At 45.6% G+C, this 21010-nt stretch overlaps 1 protein-coding gene across 1 annotated transcript in view; it reads left to right on the top strand.

Moving 5' to 3' along the window:
- selenos (selenoprotein S) overlaps positions 1–15295 on the top strand; it is a 43902-nt gene extending 28607 nt beyond the window's left edge. Inside the window, exon 6 of the mRNA XM_072468811.1 lies at positions 14728–15295. Coding sequence (XP_072324912.1) covers positions 14728–14807 — 80 coding nt within the window. The 3' untranslated portion in view covers positions 14808–15295. The remainder of the gene's footprint in view (positions 1–14727) is intronic.
- The last annotated feature ends 5715 nt before the right edge of the window (positions 15296–21010 follow it).

The raw sequence follows: 21010 nt of genomic DNA, 5'->3' as shown, positions 1-21010 counted from the left end.
CTGCCGTGACTGTGATTGAACAGGTTTCTTTCTCTGCAGTGACTGTGATTGGACAGGTTTCTGTGCAGTGACTGTGATTGAACAGGTTTCTCTGCAGTGACTGTGATTGAACAGGTTTCTGTGCAGTGACTGTGATTGAACAGGTTTCTCTGCAGTGACTGTGATTGAACAGGTTTCTCTGCAGTGACTGTAATTGAACAGGTTTCTCTGCAGTGACTGTGATTGAACAGGTTTCTTTCTCTGCAGTGACTGTGATTGAACAGGTTTCTGTGCAGTGACTGTGATTGAACAGGTTTCTCTGCAGTGACTGATTCAACAGGTTTCTCTGCAGTGACTGTGATTGGACAGGTTTCTCTACAGTGACTGTGATTGAACAGGTTTCTGTGCAGTGACTGTGATTGGACAGGTTTCTCTACAGTGACTAATTGAACAGGTTTCTGTGCAGTGACTGTGATTGAATAGGTTTCTCTGCAGTGACTGTGATTGAACAGGTTTCTTTCTCTGCAGTGACTGTGATTGAACAGGTTTCTCTGCAGTGACTGTGATTGGACAGGTTTCTCTACAGTGACTGTGATTGAACAGGTTTCTGTGCAGTGACTGTGATTGAACAGGTTTCTGTGCAGTGACTGTGATTGAATAAGTTTCTCTGCAGTGACTGTGATTGGACAGGTTTCTTTCTCTGCAGTGACTGTGATTGGACAGGTTTCTGTGCAGTGACTGTGATTGAACTGGTTTCTCTGCAGTGACTGTGATTGAACAGGTTTCTCTGCAGTGACTGATTGAACAGGTTTCTCTGCAGTGACTGTGATTGAACAGGTTTCTGTGCAGTGACTGTGATTGAACAGGTTTCTGTGCAGTGACTGTGATTGAATAAGTTTCTCTGCAGTGACTGTGATTGAACAGGTTTCTTTCTCTGCAGTGACTGTGATTGGACAGGTTTCTGTGCAGTGACTGTGATTGAACAGGTTTCTCTGCAGTGACTGATTGAACAGGTTTCTCTGCAGTGACTGTGATTGAACAGGTTTCTTTCTCTGCAGTGACTGTGATTGAACAGGTTTCTCTGCAGTGACTGTGATTGGACAGGTTTCTCTGCAGTGACTGTGATTGGACAGGTTTCTCTACAGTGACTGTGATTGAACAGGTTTCTCTGCAGTGACTGTGATTGAACAGGTTTCTCTGCAGTGACTGTGATTGGACAGGTTTCTCTACAGTGACTGTGATTGAACAGGTTTCTCTGCAGTGACTGTGATTGAACAGGTTTCTCTGCAGTGACTGTGATTGGACAGGTTTCTCTACAGTGACTGTGATTGAACAGGTTTCTGTGCAGTGACTGTGATTGGACAGGTTTCTCTACAGTGACTGTGATTGAACAGGTTTCTGTGCAGTGACTGTGATTGAACAGGTTTCTGTGCAGTGACTGTGATTGAATAGGTTTCTCTGCAGTGACTGTGATTGAACAGGTTTCTTTCTCTGCAGTGACTGTGATTGAACAGGTTTCTCTGCAGTGACTGTGATTGGACAGGTTTCTCTGCAGTGACTGCGATTGAACAGGTTTCTGTGCAGTGACTGTGATTGAACAGGTTTCTGTGCAGTGACTGTGATTGAATAAGTTTCTCTGCAGTGACTGTGATTGAACAGGTTTCTTTCTCTGCAGTGACTGTGATTGGACAGGTTTCTGTGCAGTGACTGTGATTGAACTGGTTTCTCTGCAGTGACTGTGATTGAACAGGTTTCTCTGCAGTGACTGATTGAACAGGTTTCTCTGCAGCGACTGTGATTGAACAGGTTTCTGTGCAGTGACTGTGATTGAACAGGTTTCTGTGCAGTGACTGTGATTGAATAAGTTTCTCTGCAGTGACTGTGATTGAACAGGTTTCTTTCTCTGCAGTGACTGTGATTGGACAGGTTTCTGTGCAGTGACTGTGATTGAACAGGTTTCTCTGCAGTGACTGTGATTGAACAGGTTTCTTTCTCTGCAGTGACTGTGATTGAACAGGTTTCTTTCTCTGCAGTGACTGTGATTGGACAGGTTTCTCTGCAGTGACTGTGATTGGACAGGTTTCTCTACAGTGACTGTGATTGAACAGGTTTCTCTGCAGTGACTGTGATTGAACAGGTTTCTCTGCAGTGACTGTGATTGAACAGGTTTCTCTGCAGTGACTGTGATTGGACAGGTTTCTCTACAGTGTGATTGAACAGGTTTCTCTGCAGTGACTGTGATTGAACAGGTTTCTCTGCAGTGACTGTGATTGAACAGGTTCCTCTGCAGTGACTGTGATTGTACCGGTTTCTCTGCAGTGACTGATTGAACAGGTTTCTCTGCAGTGACTGTGATTGAACAGGTTTCTGTGCAGTGACTGTGATTGCACAGGTTTCTGTGCAGTGACTGTGATTGAGCAGGTTTCTCTGCAGTGACTGTGATTGAACAGGTTTCTCTGCAGTGACTGTGATTGAACAGGTTCCTCTGCAGTGACTGTGATTGTACCGGTTTCTCTGCAGTGACTGATTGAACAGGTTTCTCTGCAGTGACTGTGATTGAACAGGTTTCTGTGCAGTGACTGTGATTGGACAGGTTTCTCTGCAGTGACTGTGATTGAGCAGGTTTCTCTGCAGTGACTGTGATTGAACAGGTTTCTCTGCAGTGACTGATTGCACAGGTTTCTGTGCAGTGACTGTGATTGAACAGGTTTCTCTGCAGTGACTGTGATTGAACAGGTTTCTCTGCAGTGACTGTGATTGAACAGGTTTCTGTGCAGTGACTGATTGCACAGGTTTCTGTGCAGTGACTGTGATTGAACAGGTTTCTGTGCAGTGACTGTGATTGAACAGGTTTCTGTGCAGTGACTGTGATTGAACAGGTTTCTGTGCAGTGACTGTGATTGAACAGGTTTCTGTGCAGTGACTGTGATTGAACAGGTTTCTGTGCAGTGACTGTGATTGAACAGGTTTCTCTGCAGTGACTGTGATTGGACAGGTTTCTCTGCAGTGACTGTGATTGGACAGGTTTCTCTACAGTGACTGTGATTGAACAGGTTTCTCTGCAGTGACTGTGATTGAACAGGTTTCTCTGCAGTGACTGTGATTGGACAGGTTTCTCTACAGTGACTGTGATTGAACAGGTTTCTCTGCAGTGACTGTGATTGGACAGGTTTCTCTGCAGTGACTGTGATTGAGCAGGTTTCTCTGCAGTGACTGTGATTGAACAGGTTTCTGTGCAGTGACTGATTGAACAGGTTTCTGTGCAGTGACTGTGATTGAACAGGTTCCTCTGCAGTGACTGTGATTGAACAGGTTCCTCTGCAGTGACTGTGATTGAACAGGTTCCTCTGCAGTGACTGTGATTGAACAGGTTTCTCTGCAGTGATTGTGATTGAACAGGTTTCTGTGCAGTGACTGTGATTGAACAGGTTTCTGTGCAGTGACTGTGATTGAATAGGTTTCTCTGCAGTGACTGTGATTGAACAGGTTTCTTTCTCTGCAGTGACTGTGATTGAACAGGTTTCTCTGCAGTGACTGTGATTGGACAGGTTTCTCTACAGTGACTGTGATTGAACAGGTTTCTGTGCAGTGACTGTGATTGAACAGGTTTCTGTGCAGTGACTGTGATTGAACAGGTTTCTGTGCAGTGACTGTGATTGAACAGGTTTCTCTGCAGTGACTGTGATTGAACAGGTTTCTCTGCAGTGACTGTGATTGAACAGGTTTCTTTCTCTGCAGTGACTGTGATTGGACAGGTTTCTGTGCAGTAACTGTGATTGAACAGGTTTCTCTGCAGTGACTGTGATTGAACAGGTTTCTGTGCAGTGACTGTGATTGAACAGGTTTCTCTGCAGTGACTGTGATTGAACAGGTTTCTCTGCAGTGACTGTAATTGAACAGGTTTCTCTGCAGTGACTGTGATTGAACAGGTTTCTTTCTCTGCAGTGACTGTGATTGAACAGGTTTCTGTGCAGTGACTGTGATTGAACAGGTTTCTCTGCAGTGACTGATTCAACAGGTTTCTCTGCAGTGACTGTGATTGGACAGGTTTCTCTACAGTGACTGTGATTGAACAGGTTTCTGTGCAGTGACTGTGATTGGACAGGTTTCTCTACAGTGACTAATTGAACAGGTTTCTGTGCAGTGACTGTGATTGAATAGGTTTCTCTGCAGTGACTGTGATTGAACAGGTTTCTTTCTCTGCAGTGACTGTGATTGAACAGGTTTCTCTGCAGTGACTGTGATTGGACAGGTTTCTCTACAGTGACTGTGATTGAACAGGTTTCTGTGCAGTGACTGTGATTGAACAGGTTTCTGTGCAGTGACTGTGATTGAATAAGTTTCTCTGCAGTGACTGTGATTGGACAGGTTTCTTTCTCTGCAGTGACTGTGATTGGACAGGTTTCTGTGCAGTGACTGTGATTGAACTGGTTTCTCTGCAGTGACTGTGATTGAACAGGTTTCTCTGCAGTGACTGATTGAACAGGTTTCTCTGCAGTGACTGTGATTGAACAGGTTTCTGTGCAGTGACTGTGATTGAACAGGTTTCTGTGCAGTGACTGTGATTGAATAAGTTTCTCTGCAGTGACTGTGATTGAACAGGTTTCTTTCTCTGCAGTGACTGTGATTGGACAGGTTTCTGTGCAGTGACTGTGATTGAACAGGTTTCTCTGCAGTGACTGATTGAACAGGTTTCTCTGCAGTGACTGTGATTGAACAGGTTTCTTTCTCTGCAGTGACTGTGATTGAACAGGTTTCTCTGCAGTGACTGTGATTGGACAGGTTTCTCTGCAGTGACTGTGATTGGACAGGTTTCTCTACAGTGACTGTGATTGAACAGGTTTCTCTGCAGTGACTGTGATTGAACAGGTTTCTCTGCAGTGACTGTGATTGGACAGGTTTCTCTACAGTGACTGTGATTGAACAGGTTTCTCTGCAGTGACTGTGATTGAACAGGTTTCTCTGCAGTGACTGTGATTGGACAGGTTTCTCTACAGTGACTGTGATTGAACAGGTTTCTGTGCAGTGACTGTGATTGGACAGGTTTCTCTACAGTGACTGTGATTGAACAGGTTTCTGTGCAGTGACTGTGATTGAACAGGTTTCTGTGCAGTGACTGTGATTGAATAGGTTTCTCTGCAGTGACTGTGATTGAACAGGTTTCTTTCTCTGCAGTGACTGTGATTGAACAGGTTTCTCTGCAGTGACTGTGATTGGACAGGTTTCTCTGCAGTGACTGCGATTGAACAGGTTTCTGTGCAGTGACTGTGATTGAACAGGTTTCTGTGCAGTGACTGTGATTGAATAAGTTTCTCTGCAGTGACTGTGATTGAACAGGTTTCTTTCTCTGCAGTGACTGTGATTGGACAGGTTTCTGTGCAGTGACTGTGATTGAACTGGTTTCTCTGCAGTGACTGTGATTGAACAGGTTTCTCTGCAGTGACTGATTGAACAGGTTTCTCTGCAGCGACTGTGATTGAACAGGTTTCTGTGCAGTGACTGTGATTGAACAGGTTTCTGTGCAGTGACTGTGATTGAATAAGTTTCTCTGCAGTGACTGTGATTGAACAGGTTTCTTTCTCTGCAGTGACTGTGATTGGACAGGTTTCTGTGCAGTGACTGTGATTGAACAGGTTTCTCTGCAGTGACTGTGATTGAACAGGTTTCTTTCTCTGCAGTGACTGTGATTGAACAGGTTTCTTTCTCTGCAGTGACTGTGATTGAACAGGTTTCTCTGCAGTGACTGTGATTGAACAGGTTTCTCTGCAGTGACTGTGATTGGACAGGTTTCTCTACAGTGTGATTGAACAGGTTTCTCTGCAGTGACTGTGATTGAACAGGTTTCTCTGCAGTGACTGTGATTGAACAGGTTCCTCTGCAGTGACTGTGATTGTACCGGTTTCTCTGCAGTGACTGATTGAACAGGTTTCTCTGCAGTGACTGTGATTGAACAGGTTTCTGTGCAGTGACTGTGATTGCACAGGTTTCTGTGCAGTGACTGTGATTGAGCAGGTTTCTCTGCAGTGACTGTGATTGAACAGGTTTCTCTGCAGTGACTGTGATTGAACAGGTTCCTCTGCAGTGACTGTGATTGTACCGGTTTCTCTGCAGTGACTGATTGAACAGGTTTCTCTGCAGTGACTGTGATTGAACAGGTTTCTGTGCAGTGACTGTGATTGGACAGGTTTCTCTGCAGTGACTGTGATTGAGCAGGTTTCTCTGCAGTGACTGTGATTGAACAGGTTTCTCTGCAGTGACTGATTGCACAGGTTTCTGTGCAGTGACTGTGATTGAACAGGTTTCTCTGCAGTGACTGTGATTGAACAGGTTTCTCTGCAGTGACTGTGATTGAACAGGTTTCTGTGCAGTGACTGATTGCACAGGTTTCTGTGCAGTGACTGTGATTGAACAGGTTTCTGTGCAGTGACTGTGATTGAACAGGTTTCTGTGCAGTGACTGTGATTGAACAGGTTTCTGTGCAGTGACTGTGATTGAACAGGTTTCTGTGCAGTGACTGTGATTGAACAGGTTTCTGTGCAGTGACTGTGATTGAACAGGTTTCTCTGCAGTGACTGTGATTGGACAGGTTTCTCTGCAGTGACTGTGATTGGACAGGTTTCTCTACAGTGACTGTGATTGAACAGGTTTCTCTGCAGTGACTGTGATTGAACAGGTTTCTCTGCAGTGACTGTGATTGGACAGGTTTCTCTACAGTGACTGTGATTGAACAGGTTTCTCTGCAGTGACTGTGATTGGACAGGTTTCTCTGCAGTGACTGTGATTGAGCAGGTTTCTCTGCAGTGACTGTGATTGAACAGGTTTCTGTGCAGTGACTGTGATTGAACAGGTTCCTCTGCAGTGACTGTGATTGAACAGGTTCCTCTGCAGTGACTGTGATTGAACAGGTTTCTCTGCAGTGATTGTGATTGAACAGGTTTCTGTGCAGTGACTGTGATTGAACAGGTTTCTGTGCAGTGACTGTGATTGAATAGGTTTCTCTGCAGTGACTGTGATTGAACAGGTTTCTTTCTCTGCAGTGACTGTGATTGAACAGGTTTCTCTGCAGTGACTGTGATTGGACAGGTTTCTCTACAGTGACTGTGATTGAACAGGTTTCTGTGCAGTGACTGTGATTGAACAGGTTTCTGTGCAGTGACTGTGATTGAACAGGTTTCTGTGCAGTGACTGTGATTGGACAGGTTTCTCTGCAGTGACTGTGATTGGACAGGTTTCTCGACAGTGACTGTGATTGAACAGGTTTCTCTGCAGTGACTGTGATTGAACAGGTTTCTCTGCAGTGACTGTGATTGGACAGGTTTCTCTACAGTGACTGTGATTGAACAGGTTTCTCTGCAGTGACTGTGATTGAACAGGTTCCTCTGCAGTGATTGTGATTGAACCGGTTTCTCTGCAGTGACTGATTGAACAGGTTTCTGTGCAGTGACTGTGATTGAACAGGTTTCTGTGCAGTGACTGTGATTGAACAGGTGTCTGTGCAGTGACTGTGATTGAACAGGTTTCTCTGCAGTGACTGTGATTGAACAGGTTTCTTTCTCTGCAGTGACTGTGATTGAACAGGTTTCTCTGCAGTGACTGTGATTGGACAGGTTTCTCTGCAGTGACTGTGATTGGACAGGTTTCTCTACAGTGACTGTGATTGAACAGGTTTCTCTGCAGTGACTGTGATTGAACAGGTTTCTCTGCAGTGACTGTGATTGAACAGGTTTCTCTGCAGTGACTGTGATTGAACAGGTTCCTCTGCAGTGACTGTGATTGAACCGGTTTCTCTGCAGTGACTGATTGAACAGGTTTCTCTGCAGTGACTGATTGAACAGGTTTCTCTGCAGTGACTGTGATTGAACAGGTTTCTTTCTCTGCAGTGACTGTGATTGAACAGGTTTCTCTGCAGTGACTGTGATTGGACAGGTTTCTCTGCAGTGACTGTGATTGAACAGGTTTCTCTGCAGTGACTGTGATTGAACAGGTTTCTCTGCAGTGACTGTGATTGAGCAGGTTTCTCTGCAGTGACTGTGATTGAACAGGTTTCTGTGCAGTGACTGATTGAACAGGTTTCTGTGCAGTGACTGTGATTGAATAGGTTTCTCTGCAGTGACTGTGATTGAACAGGTTTCTCTGCAGTGACTGTGATTGAACAGGTTCCTCTGCAGTGACTGTGATTGAACAGGTTTCTCTGCAGTGACTGTGATTGAACAGGTTTCTGTGCAGTGACTGTGATTGAACAGGTTTCTCTGCAGTGACTGTGATTGAACAGGTTTCTCTGCAGTGACTGTGATTGAACAGGTTCCTCTGCAGTGACTGTGATTGAACGGGTTTCTCTGCAGTGACTGTGATTGAACAGGTTTCTGTGCAGTGACTGTGATTGAACAGGTTTCTCTGCAGTGACTGTGATTGAACAGGTTTCTCTGCAGTGACTGTGATTGAACAGGTTTCTCTGCAGTGACTGTGATTGAACAGGTTTCTGTGCAGTGACTGTGATTGAACAGGTTTCTGTGCAGTGACTGTGATTGAACAGGTTTCTGTGCAGTGACTGTGATTGAACAGGTTTCTGTGCAGTGACTGTGATTGAACAGGTTTCTGTGCAGTGACTGTGATTGAACAGGTTTCTGTGCAGTGACTGTGATTGAACAGGTTTCTCTGCAGTGACTGTGATTGGACAGGTTTCTCTGCAGTGACTGTGATTGGACAGGTTTCTCTACAGTGACTGTGATTGAACAGGTTTCTCCGCAGTGACTGTGATTGAACCGGTTTCTCTGCAGTGACTGATTGAACAGGTTTCTCTGCAGTGACTGTTTGAACAGGTTTCTCTGCAGTGACTGTGATTGAACAGGTTTCTCTGCTGTGACTGTGATTGAACAGGTTTCTCTGCAGTGACTGTGATTGAACAGGTTTCTCTGCATTGACTGTGATTGAACAGGTTTCTCTGCAGTGACTGTGATTGAGCAGGTTTCTCTGCAGTGACTGTGATTGAACAGGTTTCTGTGCAGTGACTGATTGAACAGGTTTCTGTGCAGTGACTGTGATTGAACAGGTTCCTCTGCAGTGACTGTGATTGAACAGGTTTCTTTCTCTGCAGTGACTGTGATTGAACAGGTTTCTCTGCAGTGACTGTGATTGGACAGGTTTCTCTACAGTGACTGTGATTGAACAGGTTTCTGTGCAGTGACTGTGATTGAACAGGTTTCTGTGCAGTGACTGTGATTGAACAGGTTTCTGTGCAGTGACTGTGATTGAACAGGTTTCTGTGCAGTGACTGTGATTGGACAGGTTTCTCTGCAGTGACTGTGATTGGACAGGTTTCTCTACTGTGACTGTGATTGAACAGGTTTCTCTGCAGTGACTGTGATTGAACAGGTTCCTCTGCAGTGACTGTGATTGGACAGGTTTCTCTACAGTGACTGTGATTGAACAGGTTTCTCTGCAGTGACTGTGATTGAACCGGTTTCTCTGCAGTGACTGATTGAACAGGTTTCTCTGCAGTGACTGATTGAACAGGTTTCTCTGCAGTGACTGTGATTGAACAGGTTTCTCTGCAGTGACTGTGATTGAACAGGTTTCTCTGCATTGACTGTGATTGAACAGGTTTCTCTGCAGTGACTGTGATTGAGCAGGTTTCTCTGCAGTGACTGTGATTGAACAGGTTTCTGTGCATTGACTGTGATTGAACAGGTTCCTCTGCAGTGACTGTGATTGAACAGGTTTCTTTCTCTGCAGTGACTGTGATTGAACAGGTTTCTCTGCAGTGACTGCAGTGACTGATTGAACAGGTTTCTCTGCAGTGACTGTGATTGAACAGGTTTCTCTGCAGTGACTGTGATTGAACAGGTTTCTCTGCAGTGACTGTGATTGAACAGGTTTCTCTGCAGTGACTGTGATTGAACAGGTTTCTCTGCAGTGACTGTGATTGAACAGGTTTCTGTGCAGTGACTGTGATTGAACAGGTTTCTGTGCAGTGACTGTGATTGAACAGGTTTCTGTGCAGTGACTGTGATTGAACAGGTTTCTGTGCAGTGACTGTGATTGAACAGGTTTCTCTGCAGTGACTGTGATTGAACAGGTTTCTGTGCAGTGACTGTGATTGAACAGGTTTCTCTGCAGTGACTGTGATTGGACAGGTTTCTCTGCAGTGACTGTGATTGGACAGGTTTCTCTACAGTGACTGTGATTGAACAGGTTTCTCTGCAGTGACTGTGATTGAACCGGTTTCTCTGCAGTGACTGATTGAACAGGTTTCTCTGCAGTGACTGTTTGAACAGGTTTCTCTGCAGTGACTGTGATTGAACAGGTTTCTCTGCAGTGACTGTGATTGAACAGGTTTCTCTGCATTGACTGTGATTGAACAGGTTTCGCTGCAGTGACTGTGATTGAGCAGGTTTCTCTGCAGTGACTGTGATTGAACAGGTTTCTGTGCAGTGACTGATTGAACAGGTTTCTGTGCAGTGACTGTGATTGAACAGGTTCCTCTGCAGTGACTGTGATTGAACAGGTTTCTTTCTCTGCAGTGACTGTGATTGAACAGGTTTCTCTGCAGTGACTGTGATTGGACAGGTTTCTCTACAGTGACTGTGATTGAACAGGTTTCTGTGCAGTGACTGTGATTGAACAGGTTTCTGTGCAGTGACTGTGATTGAACAGGTTTCTTTGCAGTGACTGTGATTGGACAGGTTTCTCTGCAGTGACTGTGATTGGACAGGTTTCTCTACTGTGACTGTGATTGAACAGGTTTCTCTGCAGTGACTGTGATTGAACAGGTTCCTCTGCAGTGACTGTGATTGGACAGGTTTCTCTACAGTGACTGTGATTGAACAGGTTTCTCTGCAGTGACTGTGATTGAACCGGTTTCTCTGCAGTGACTGATTGAACAGGTTTCTCTGCAGTGACTGATTGAACAGGTTTCTCTGCAGTGACTGTGATTGAACAGGTTTCTCTGCAGTGACTGTGATTGAACAGGTTTCTCTGCATTGACTGTGATTGAACAGGTTTCTCTGCAGTGACTGTGATTGAGCAGGTTTCTCTGCAGTGACTGTGATTGAACAGGTTTCTGTGCAGTGACTGTGATTGAACAGGTTCCTCTGCAGTGACTGTGATTGAACAGGTTTCTTTCTCTGCAGTGACTGTGATTGAACAGGTTTCTCTGCAGTGACTGCAGTGACTGATTGAACAGGTTTCTCTGCAGTGACTGTGATTGAACAGGTTTCTCTGCAGTGACTGTGATTGAACAGGTTTCTCTGCAGTGACTGTGATTGAGCAGGTTTCTCTGCAGTGACTGTGATTGAACAGGTTTCTCTGCAGTGACTGTGATTGAACAGGTTTCTGTGCAGTGACTGATTGCACAGGTTTCTGTGCAGTGACTGTGATTGAACAGGTTTCTGTGCAGTGACTGTGATTGAACAGGTTTCTGTGCAGTGACTGTGATTGAACAGGTTTCTGTGCAGTGACTGTGATTGAACAGGTTTCTCTGCATTGACTGACTGAAGACCATTTTCCTTTCGTAAAACCTTGTTGACTTGTTCTAATCATACTACTAATAGTAATCTTTACTAGTGTCACAAGTAGGCTTACATTAACTCTGCAATAAAGTTATTGTGAAAATCCCCTAGTCGCCACGCTACAGCGCCGGCTCGGGCGCACTGAGGGAGAATTCAGAATGCCCCAATTGCCGAAAAAGCACAACTTTCGGGACTTTTGGGAAGAAACTGGAGCACCGGGACTAAAATCACGCAGACACGGAGGACGTGCAGACTCCACGCAGACAGTGACCCAAGCCGGGAATCGAACCAGTGTCCCTGGCGCTGTGAAGCAACAGTGCTAACCACATTGCTACTGTGCTGCCCATCTATCTGCTTTGTTAAAACTTCCTTAATAATAGAATCCAGCGGAGATTTCCGGTGATGGCGGGCGGGAGGCGGCCGCACAATGGAGGGCTCCAGTTCGTGAACGACATTTTCGGGGCTTTAAGCCCGGTCCCAGGGTCCACGGAGGCGGCAAAAGCAGGGAGAAGGCACAGAGGCGGCAGAGTGAAGGCACAGTGCAGAAAAATGTCGAGGGTGAGCAAAAGAACGTCCGTAAGGAAAACAGCTGAAGGTGCGTCGGGGAGTGGAAAGGTCACCAAGGAAAATGGAGGCTGGAGCACCAGGGGAGGCCACATTGCTTACAGCTGAAGAAATAACTAAGGTGATGGCTGCGGAATTCGAAAGGCAATTTACAGAATACATGGAGACAATGAGGAAGGAGATGAGAGAGGTTTTGAATGTGCTGGTGGAGGAGGCGGTTTCCCCGGTGAAGACGGTGGTGGCGAGCGCAGTGGCGGAGGTGCGAGAGCAAGGGGAGGCGCTGAAGGAAGTGGAGGAGACGTTATTGCAGCACGGTGATCAACTTGCCTCGATGGGGAAGGAGATGCGGAAGGTGATGGACACTAACAAGGATCTGCGAGGAAAAATGGAAGACCTGGAAAACAGATCCAGGCGACAGAATTTGAGGATTGGGGGGCTGCCCGAAGGAGTTGAAGGACCGAGGCCGACTGAGTATTTTGCCGCGATGCTGGCGAAACTATTGGGGGAGGGGGGAGGATCCCTCCTGATATGAACTGGATCGGGCCCATCGGTCGTGGAGACCTGTACCAAAGGCGAGTGAGTCGCCAAGTGTAGTGTCTGTGCTTCTGTAGGTATAGTGTGAAGGAGACGGTCCTGTGCTGGGCTAAGCAGAAGCGGGTGGTGCAGTGGGCTGGAGCTTGTATACGTGTATACCAGGACTTTACGGTGGAGCTGGCGAAGAGGTGGGCTGCCTTCAACCGGGTGAAGAGGGCACTACGTTAGCAAGGTGCAGTGCGGCATTGTATATCCAGCGAAATTGAGGGTGACTTACAAGCTCGGGGACTTTTATTTTGGAACGGCGGAAGCAGCGGAGGAGTTTGCAAAGGCAGAAGGACTGTGGCAGAATTGAGAAATGGCCATATGCCGATGTAACCTCATGACTATATTTTTTCTTTTTTGTTTCACTGCGCGCGGGTGTATGGGCTAAAGGAGCCAATGTTGTATATATTTGGACAAGGGAAGTGATGGGACTTTCACTCAAAATGAGGGCTCTTTGGGGTGTAGGTGGATATGCGGGGTGTGTGTGCTAAAAGGGGATTTCTGGGCTTTCCTAGGGCCGGGTAAGGGGGAAAGGGACCCGGACGGGGGCCTCCACGCTGGCCGGTTTAAGCCGGCCAGTGAATGGGAGTGAAGTGGGGGGGAGGGGCTGCGGCCATCGGAGGCTGGCAGAACAGAGGCCGAGTGGTCTAGCCGGGGTGGAAGGTTGGGGGGAAGGAACCGAGGTTGGGGGGAGGAGCTTTACAAGAGGCAGTGGATGGGAGGAGTTGGAGACTCTTGGGTATCATGTACGGTACTCTTTAGGAGGTTGGAGGGCATTGAGTGTAGGGGGGGGGGAAGGGGGAGTGGACTCTAGGTCAATGGTGACCATGGGCGGTCCCGGACTGCTTTTTCTTTTTCTCCTTTGTTTTTTTGTTGCCACTGTGGGATTGTTTGTTTTATTAGATACATATATTGACAGGTGGGCCGTTGTTTGGGGTGGTGGGAGGATGGGATCGTTGGTATTGTTAAGGGGATTGATTTTGTATTTGTTACCGTTTACTGTTTGTGGTTGGGGTGTAAATTGTGAAGGAAAATGTGAAAATGGAGAATAAAGACATTTTTAAAAAAAATAATAGATTCCAGCATTTTCACAATTTGTTGGATTGGATTTGTTTACTGTCACGTGTACCAAGGTACAATAAAAATATTTTTCTGCATGCAGCTTAAACAGATCATTTAGTACATGGAGAAAAGAAAATACATAATAGGGCAACACAAGGTACACAATGTAAATATCTAGACACTGGCATCGGGTGAAGCATACAGGAGTGTAGTATTAATCAGGTCAGTCCATAAGAGGGTCGTTTAGGAGTCTGGTCACAGCGGGGAAAAAGGTTAACTGTATTTCACTGTTTTCTCTCAGCCTACATAGGCGGCGCGGTGTTTAGCACTGCTGCCTCACAGCACAAGGGACCTGGATTCGATTCCATCCTCGGGTGACTGTCTCTGTGGAGTTTGCACTTTCTCCCCATGTCTGCAAGGGTTTCCTCCCACAGTCCAAAGATGTGCAGGTTAGGTGGATTGACCATACTAAAATTGTCCCTATATGTCCCAAGATGTACAGGTTGGGTGGGGTGGCAGGGGAGTGGGTCTCGGTGCAGAGGGTCAGTGCAGACTCGATGGGCTGAATGGCCTCCTCCTGTACTATATGAATTCTACTTTAAGTGTGTAATAGTTGCCAAGTTCCAATCTGAGATGGACTGATATTTGGTATCTCGGAATTGAGGGGTATGGAGAGTGGGCAGTAAAATGGAGTTTAAGCCTAGGATCAGCCATGATCATGTTGAATAGTGGAGCAAGCTCGATGGGCTTGCTCCTTTAAAAATCTTTCCCATTCCTGCAACATCCTTCTCTACTTTCACCACCACGTCACCCGCACCCACCTCCAACACTTCCTCATCCCCTTCCATCCTCACCACCTCTCTTCCCTAAGTTGTTTTGCTAGTCGGATCCCTGGAATCCCTCCAAGGAGCACTACACACATCTCCCAGTTTCGACAATGGGCCTTTGGGGTGAACAAGTCAAATGGGTGAACAGTGAAACGTGCTTTTCTAATGAAAATGTTGAAATTACAAAGACAGTTTCTTGCACTTTGCAGGTTATAATCCTCTGACGGGAGATGGTGGAGGCTCTTGTTCCTGGAGACCAGGTCGCAGGGGCCCATCTACAGGGGGATGAGGTTAAAGATTGGTCAGTGCCCACTCCTACAGTCAGCACTGACCACAGTTGGAGATGCACTATCCTGTTAACAAAGCTGGTCAAGTTGAGTGATTTTATTCTGCCTTGATTAGTTTCAACTTGTTGTTAGTCACACCGGATTTTCAATATCCACTTTTTATTCATGAACAGAATCAGATCTCTCTAATTAATTATTTTGATGTTAACAAAAACTTGATTAAATTGACAGCTATGAATGATGCCATCCTTACAAATGGCACACAGCCAATGAGGATGTCTGAGAATGGACATGGGTAGTGGCAGTAAATAGTCTTGTAAAGTGACCATTCCTTGCTTTTAAATACCAAAACGTGTGTGTAAGTTTATTTTATTTTAGCTAAATATTAACAGCTTTAAATATGTTTGAAATTCCAGCTGTGAAATTACTAAAATGTTGTATTTATTTTCTTCATCTTGATGTATAATAAATGTACAACATCCTGTTTTGATGAAGTGGTCATGTCTTTCTATGAAAAGATGTCTTTATGCAGCACAATGTATTTTAAAGTCACTGTTTCTGCATGAACAGTGCAAAGTCCCCTCTAATCTACTCCGCCAGCATCACACAACTGTCTCAATATATACCCCCCCCCATATCTCTTGACCCCTTTAGCTCCAAGAGCAATATCTAACGCCTTGAAATTACACAATGTTTTGGCCTCAACTATTTTCTGTGGTAGTGAATTCCACAGATTCACCAGTCTCTGGGTGAAGAGGTTTCTCCTCACCTAAGTCCTAAAACGTTTATCCCTTTTCCTCAAACTATGACCCCTAGTTCTGCCCCCCACCATTGGGAACATTCTTTCTGAATTTACCTGTCTAATCCTGTCAGAATTTTATAAGTTTCTAAGAGATCCCCTCTCGCTCTTCTAAACTCCAATGAATATAATCCTAACCGACTTAATCTCTCCTTAAATGACAGTCCTGCCATCCCAGGAATCATCTTGGTAAACCTTTACTTGACCAAATTTCCCATCATGCAATTTGGTCCAGCTACACGAATGTCTCTTGTGAGAGGTGAAGAAACAGATAAAAGTACAGGCTAATTTGGAGGAGAAATTATGAGAGATGGCTCTTTGACCACCCAGCCAATCAGTATTAGTCCAGCAGGTCACTCTGGCCATGAAATCGCTGCACTAGCTACTTTTGAAGGAGGCGACGATGAGCCCAGGTGCAGCCCAAGTTGAAAGAGTTCACAAATCGCACAAACCAGCAACTTGTTTCTGTCCTTCACTATCTTTGGGGAATCAACAGTCTCCTGACATCTAATCTAGATCAGCTTTATATAACTTAAAATGGTGATCCCTAGTATTTCCCTGTTGGAGGAAATTCAGTTGGAACGCAATTTCCTCCCTTTGTTGTTTGTGAACCTCATGTGGTACTTGTGTGTATTTTGGTAGATATGTGGGGGTGTTTTGGAGGTGGCCTTGTTTGACAGTTGCGGGTGTGTTGTCAGGCATCCTTGTCCACCGGCAAGTACATATTTGTGATCAGTGTTTCAGCTGAAGTGTGTGCGCGTAATCAGTGTCATAGTTAGTGCCCGGAGATGTCTGGTGACCTCTTGAGGACCTTTGCCTAGCATTTCGTTAAATTTCAACCATGCAAAAAAAAATCAAGTTTAACTCTATATCCAAAAACGAGGTGTGGTTGGAACATATTTATCTCCCATATAAAAATCATTTTACTCCCTGTTTGATTGGAATGATAGAATCTTTATCTGACAAACATGTTTCAATTGGCTCCATTTGTTTTTCCCATTAATTCACTCAGATCTTCAATTTTCAATTAAAGGCTGTATACAATTAATAACATTCAATTTGGAGAATGTTTTCTGGTTTGATAGTGCAGTGTGTGTGTGTGAGAGTTTGTGGTGCTTTGAGCTTTGTGTGGCTGGTTGAAAACAGTCACTCTAGTCATCCATCCTACTCTAGTCATCCATCCTACTGTTTCCCCACTGTTTCAGACAGGGTCAAGCCCCCACAGTTTACAAAGTACATTACCATTGTATGATAGATTTCTGCTTAATGTGCAGGATCAGGAGGAATGTTTGAAATGTATTAGTAAGAGCACCTTCCATGAAGTTGCTGCTGGACAGGATAAAGGAATAAGATTCATGTAGCACTATTAAACTTTATTTGATTTTGGTCTGTTTTGCCAGGGAAGATTGCATTTACTCAGATTGCAGATAGAAATTTGGAAACATTTTACAATGTACAGCTTGCGCCTACAGCAAGCAAATGTTCTATTTGTCACATCACATAGTTCAAGTGTAGTATATTTAATTTGGGATGATTTCTTCTCTTCATACCATGTGCCTTGCATGGCCTGACAGGCCTTCGAAACACTTCTTACTTAAATCTCACCATTTTGGGAATGAGGTAATTTGCATATCTCCTTCCCCAAACATTTTCAAATTGACAGGGTTTTAACAATAATAATTTAAGAGGATATATAATGTGAGAGTGCTTCTCTTTGCTGTTAAACTGGCAATCCTTGGAGGAGTGAAGATTGTTAGAACCTGCTTTATTTGACTGCTTTACTACAGGGGACTATCGAAGGAAAGTCAGTTAACATCAGTTACTGGAAAGCTCCATTGAACCTGTCACCTTTCGTCATAGAATCCCTACAGTGCAGAAGGAGGCCATTCGGCCCATCAGGTCTGCACTAGCCCTTGGAAAGAGCACCCTACTTAAGGCCACGGCTCCACACTATCCCAGTAACCCCACCTAATCTTTTGGCCAATCCACCTAACCAGCACATTTTTGGACTTGGGGGGGGGGGGGGGGGGGAGGAAAGAGAGAACTGGAGCACCCGGAGGAAACCCACGCAGACTGGGGGGGGGGGGGGGAGAGAACTGGAGCACCCGGAGGAAACCCACGCAGACTGGGGGGGGGGGGGAGAGAACTGGAGCACCCGGAGGAAACCCACGCAGACTGGGGGGGGGGGGGGGAGAGAACTGGAGCACCCGGAGGAAACCCACGCAGACTGGGGGGGGGGGGAGAGAACTGGAGCACCCGGAGGAAACCCACGCAGACTGGGGGGGGGGGGGGGGGGGGAGAACTGGAGCACCCGGAGGAAACCCACGCAGACTGGGGGGGGGGGGGGAGAGAACTGGAGCACCCGGAGGAAACCCACGCAGACTGGGGGGGGGGGGGGAGAGAACTGGAGCACCCGGAGGAAACCCACGCAGACTGGGGGGGGGGGGGGGGAGAGAACTGGAGCACCCGGAGGAAACCCACGCAGACTGGGGGGGGGGGGAGAGAACTGGAGCACCCGGAGGAAACCCACGCAGACTGGGGGGGGGGGGGGGAGAGAACTGGAGCACCCGGAGGAAATCCACGCAGACTGGGGGGGGGGGGGGGGGGGCGGGGGGAGAGGAGAGGAGAGAGAGTGCAAACTTCACAGTCACCTGATTCTGGAATTGAACCCGGGTCCCTGGAGCGGGCAGCAGTGCGAACCACTGTGTCACCGTGACGCCCATTTCAATTAAAATAGATCATAACTTAGTTTTAATTGCATGGCCAGGTTTCCTCTGGAGTGCTGCATCAAGAATTGTTCACACGAGGTGCACGAGGAATGTGCAGTCAACGGTTAGATCAATTTACAAAAGTTTTGTTTGCTGACTGATCAATATCTTAGCATCATTTTACCCAGCTTGGCTCCCTAATCCTATAACCTTACTTAACAAGAAACTGTCAGTCCAGAATCTTCAAATTGAACCCCAGCATCACAAAGTCGTTTGGGGAGATAGTTCCAGATTTCCATAGCCCTTTGTGTAAAAATGTGTTTTCCTAATTTAATTCCTAATGACATAGCTTAAGTTTAACATGGTGTCCCCCTGATGGATTCCTCACCACCAGGAACAGTTTCTCTGTATTTACACAATGGATTTCCTTCTTCATTTTCAACATCATCACTAAATCATCTCTCGATCTCTTGAACTCAAGCCTATTTCCTTTAGTGAGGCAATGATGAGGGTACACCAATTTTAAATTGTCAGGGGAATGAGTGAGGAGAGAAGTTAGAAGAAATGTTTTTATGTGGAGTTTCTGAGCTTTGAATTCTTCGTCATGGGGAGTGGCTATGACAAATCATCGCATCTTTTAAAGGAAAAATTGGATAAGCATTTGGATTAGATCTGCATGTAGAGCTGTTAATCGAGAGAGAATGACAGTGGGAATGGTTTTGGGTTGCACCAGCGGAGAGATGATGGGTTGAATGGTTCCATAATATGCCAACGTTGTCTGATCCCCCATGGACAAAATTGAACATTGAGTCAAGCTGCTTTGCTAGTATTGGCTCTTTTTAAATGCATGATTGAGTGTTCCTTGGAGTTTACATTGCAGTTTGAGGCCTGCCACCGTGTTTGAAGAGGAGCCAGAACTAATTGAAAGGATCGCTATTTTTATACATCCAGCAGTAAATACATGGCAAAACTGTATTCACTGCCACGCAGAACAGCTACAAACCACACCAACCCCCATTGCAAAACAGCTGACAGGCGGTGGGGCAAGTATTTCAAATGAATGCGCTGTTCACAAGAAAATTATAGATTACAGCTTGTTTTAATAAGATGAAAAATCACACTGAAAAAAAGTTATACATGACGATTTGTAACCTTAGTTTGGATGTGATCGGAATTAAAATGGGGAAACTTGTAGGGGTGACACATTATAAAAGAAAAATCAAGGTTGTTTAACAGGAGTCATGAGGAATAGAATATGATTCCGAACTTTGGCTCCATGTTTATCTTAACAAAAATCTGATGCTGCGTTACACAGAATTGCATGTGCCATGACCAGGCTCTGTTTCCAGGGACTTGCATTGTTGTCATAGTTTCAGAGAGTTAAACAGCATAAAAGGAACATCATTATGAAGTAAGTGATTTGCACTATTCATTGCCCCATTTTGGATTTTCCTGGGATTTCTGACCCACTCACCAGTAAACCGTTTATTGGTTTGTTCCTGCATTTAAACGAGTTTTCATATCTCGGGCACTCGAGATGTAAAAATAATGGTTTTGGTGACCTGTCAGTGGACTGATTGAATCATACATTGATTCAGGCCTTGGCTTTTAAATGTAGCTCAAAATAACTTTGAGTTCCCAAAGAATTTGTTTCCTTTCAGAATAAAATAACAATTTCTGAGCCAAAGGTACAACAGCATGAAGTTTCAGAGTGAAATTAAAACAAGGGCATCATGTCAGTCCAGATGAAATTGAGACATCCATAAAATAAGATGGTCAGTCCCCAACATTAGTTAACATTTATCAAACTTTCAGAATTCAAGTGAAAGCGGTCAGAGGACTGTTCTTTTCATTTATGCATGGGATGTGAGCATCACTGGCCAGGCCCGTGTTTATTGCCCATTCCTAATTTCCCTTGAGAAGGTGGTGGTGAGCCAAGTTCTTGAACTGCTGCAGTAGGACTGTTAGGGAGGGAATTTCAGGATTTTGATCCTGCAACAGGGAAGGAGAGAATGGTGATACAGCTCCAATTCATGATGGTGAGTAGGTCGGAGGGGAACTTTCATGTGTTAGTGTTCTTAAGTTTCTGTTCCCTTCTAGATGGTAGAGGTTGTGGGTTTGTTGAAGGACGTTTGGCTAATTGCTGCAATGCATCTTGTAGATGGTGTGCACCATTAACAGTGAAGGTGAATAAAAATTGCATTCCAAAGTAATCCTCTGACTCCTCATCCCATACAGCCGCACATTTTGTTATAGCCATTCCACCTAACCTGTATATTTTTGGACACTAAGGGGTGATTTAGCATAGCCAATCCACCTAACGTATATGTCTTTGGACTGCGAGGAAGCCCCCGGGACCCGGGAGAACGTGCAAATTCCAGTCACCTGAGGTTGGAATTGAAGCCAGGTACGTAGTGGGGTGAGGCAGTAGTGCTAACCCCTGTGCCATCGTGCTCCTGGTACCCTGATCAATAATTATTCCTCTCACCAAACAGACTATGAGCTTAGACTCGCAAAGTGGCTGCTATTTATTTTGGGACAACATAAACTCCTGAGATGGTGAAAGGCGCTACATCACTCCGGCGAGAGGCTGTCCCTTTAAGAGGCGGGGTCTGAGCCCGGCGGCCAATGAGGAGCGCGCTGCGGGCAGAGGGCGCGGTATTAAAGCGGCGGCGGGGCGGGCGGGAGCGGAGAGTCG

Source organism: Scyliorhinus torazame, chromosome 12, assembly GCF_047496885.1.
Source record: "Scyliorhinus torazame isolate Kashiwa2021f chromosome 12, sScyTor2.1, whole genome shotgun sequence".
NCBI lineage: Eukaryota > Metazoa > Chordata > Chondrichthyes > Carcharhiniformes > Scyliorhinidae > Scyliorhinus > Scyliorhinus torazame.
This window is presented reverse-complemented; position numbering and strand designations above follow the sequence as displayed.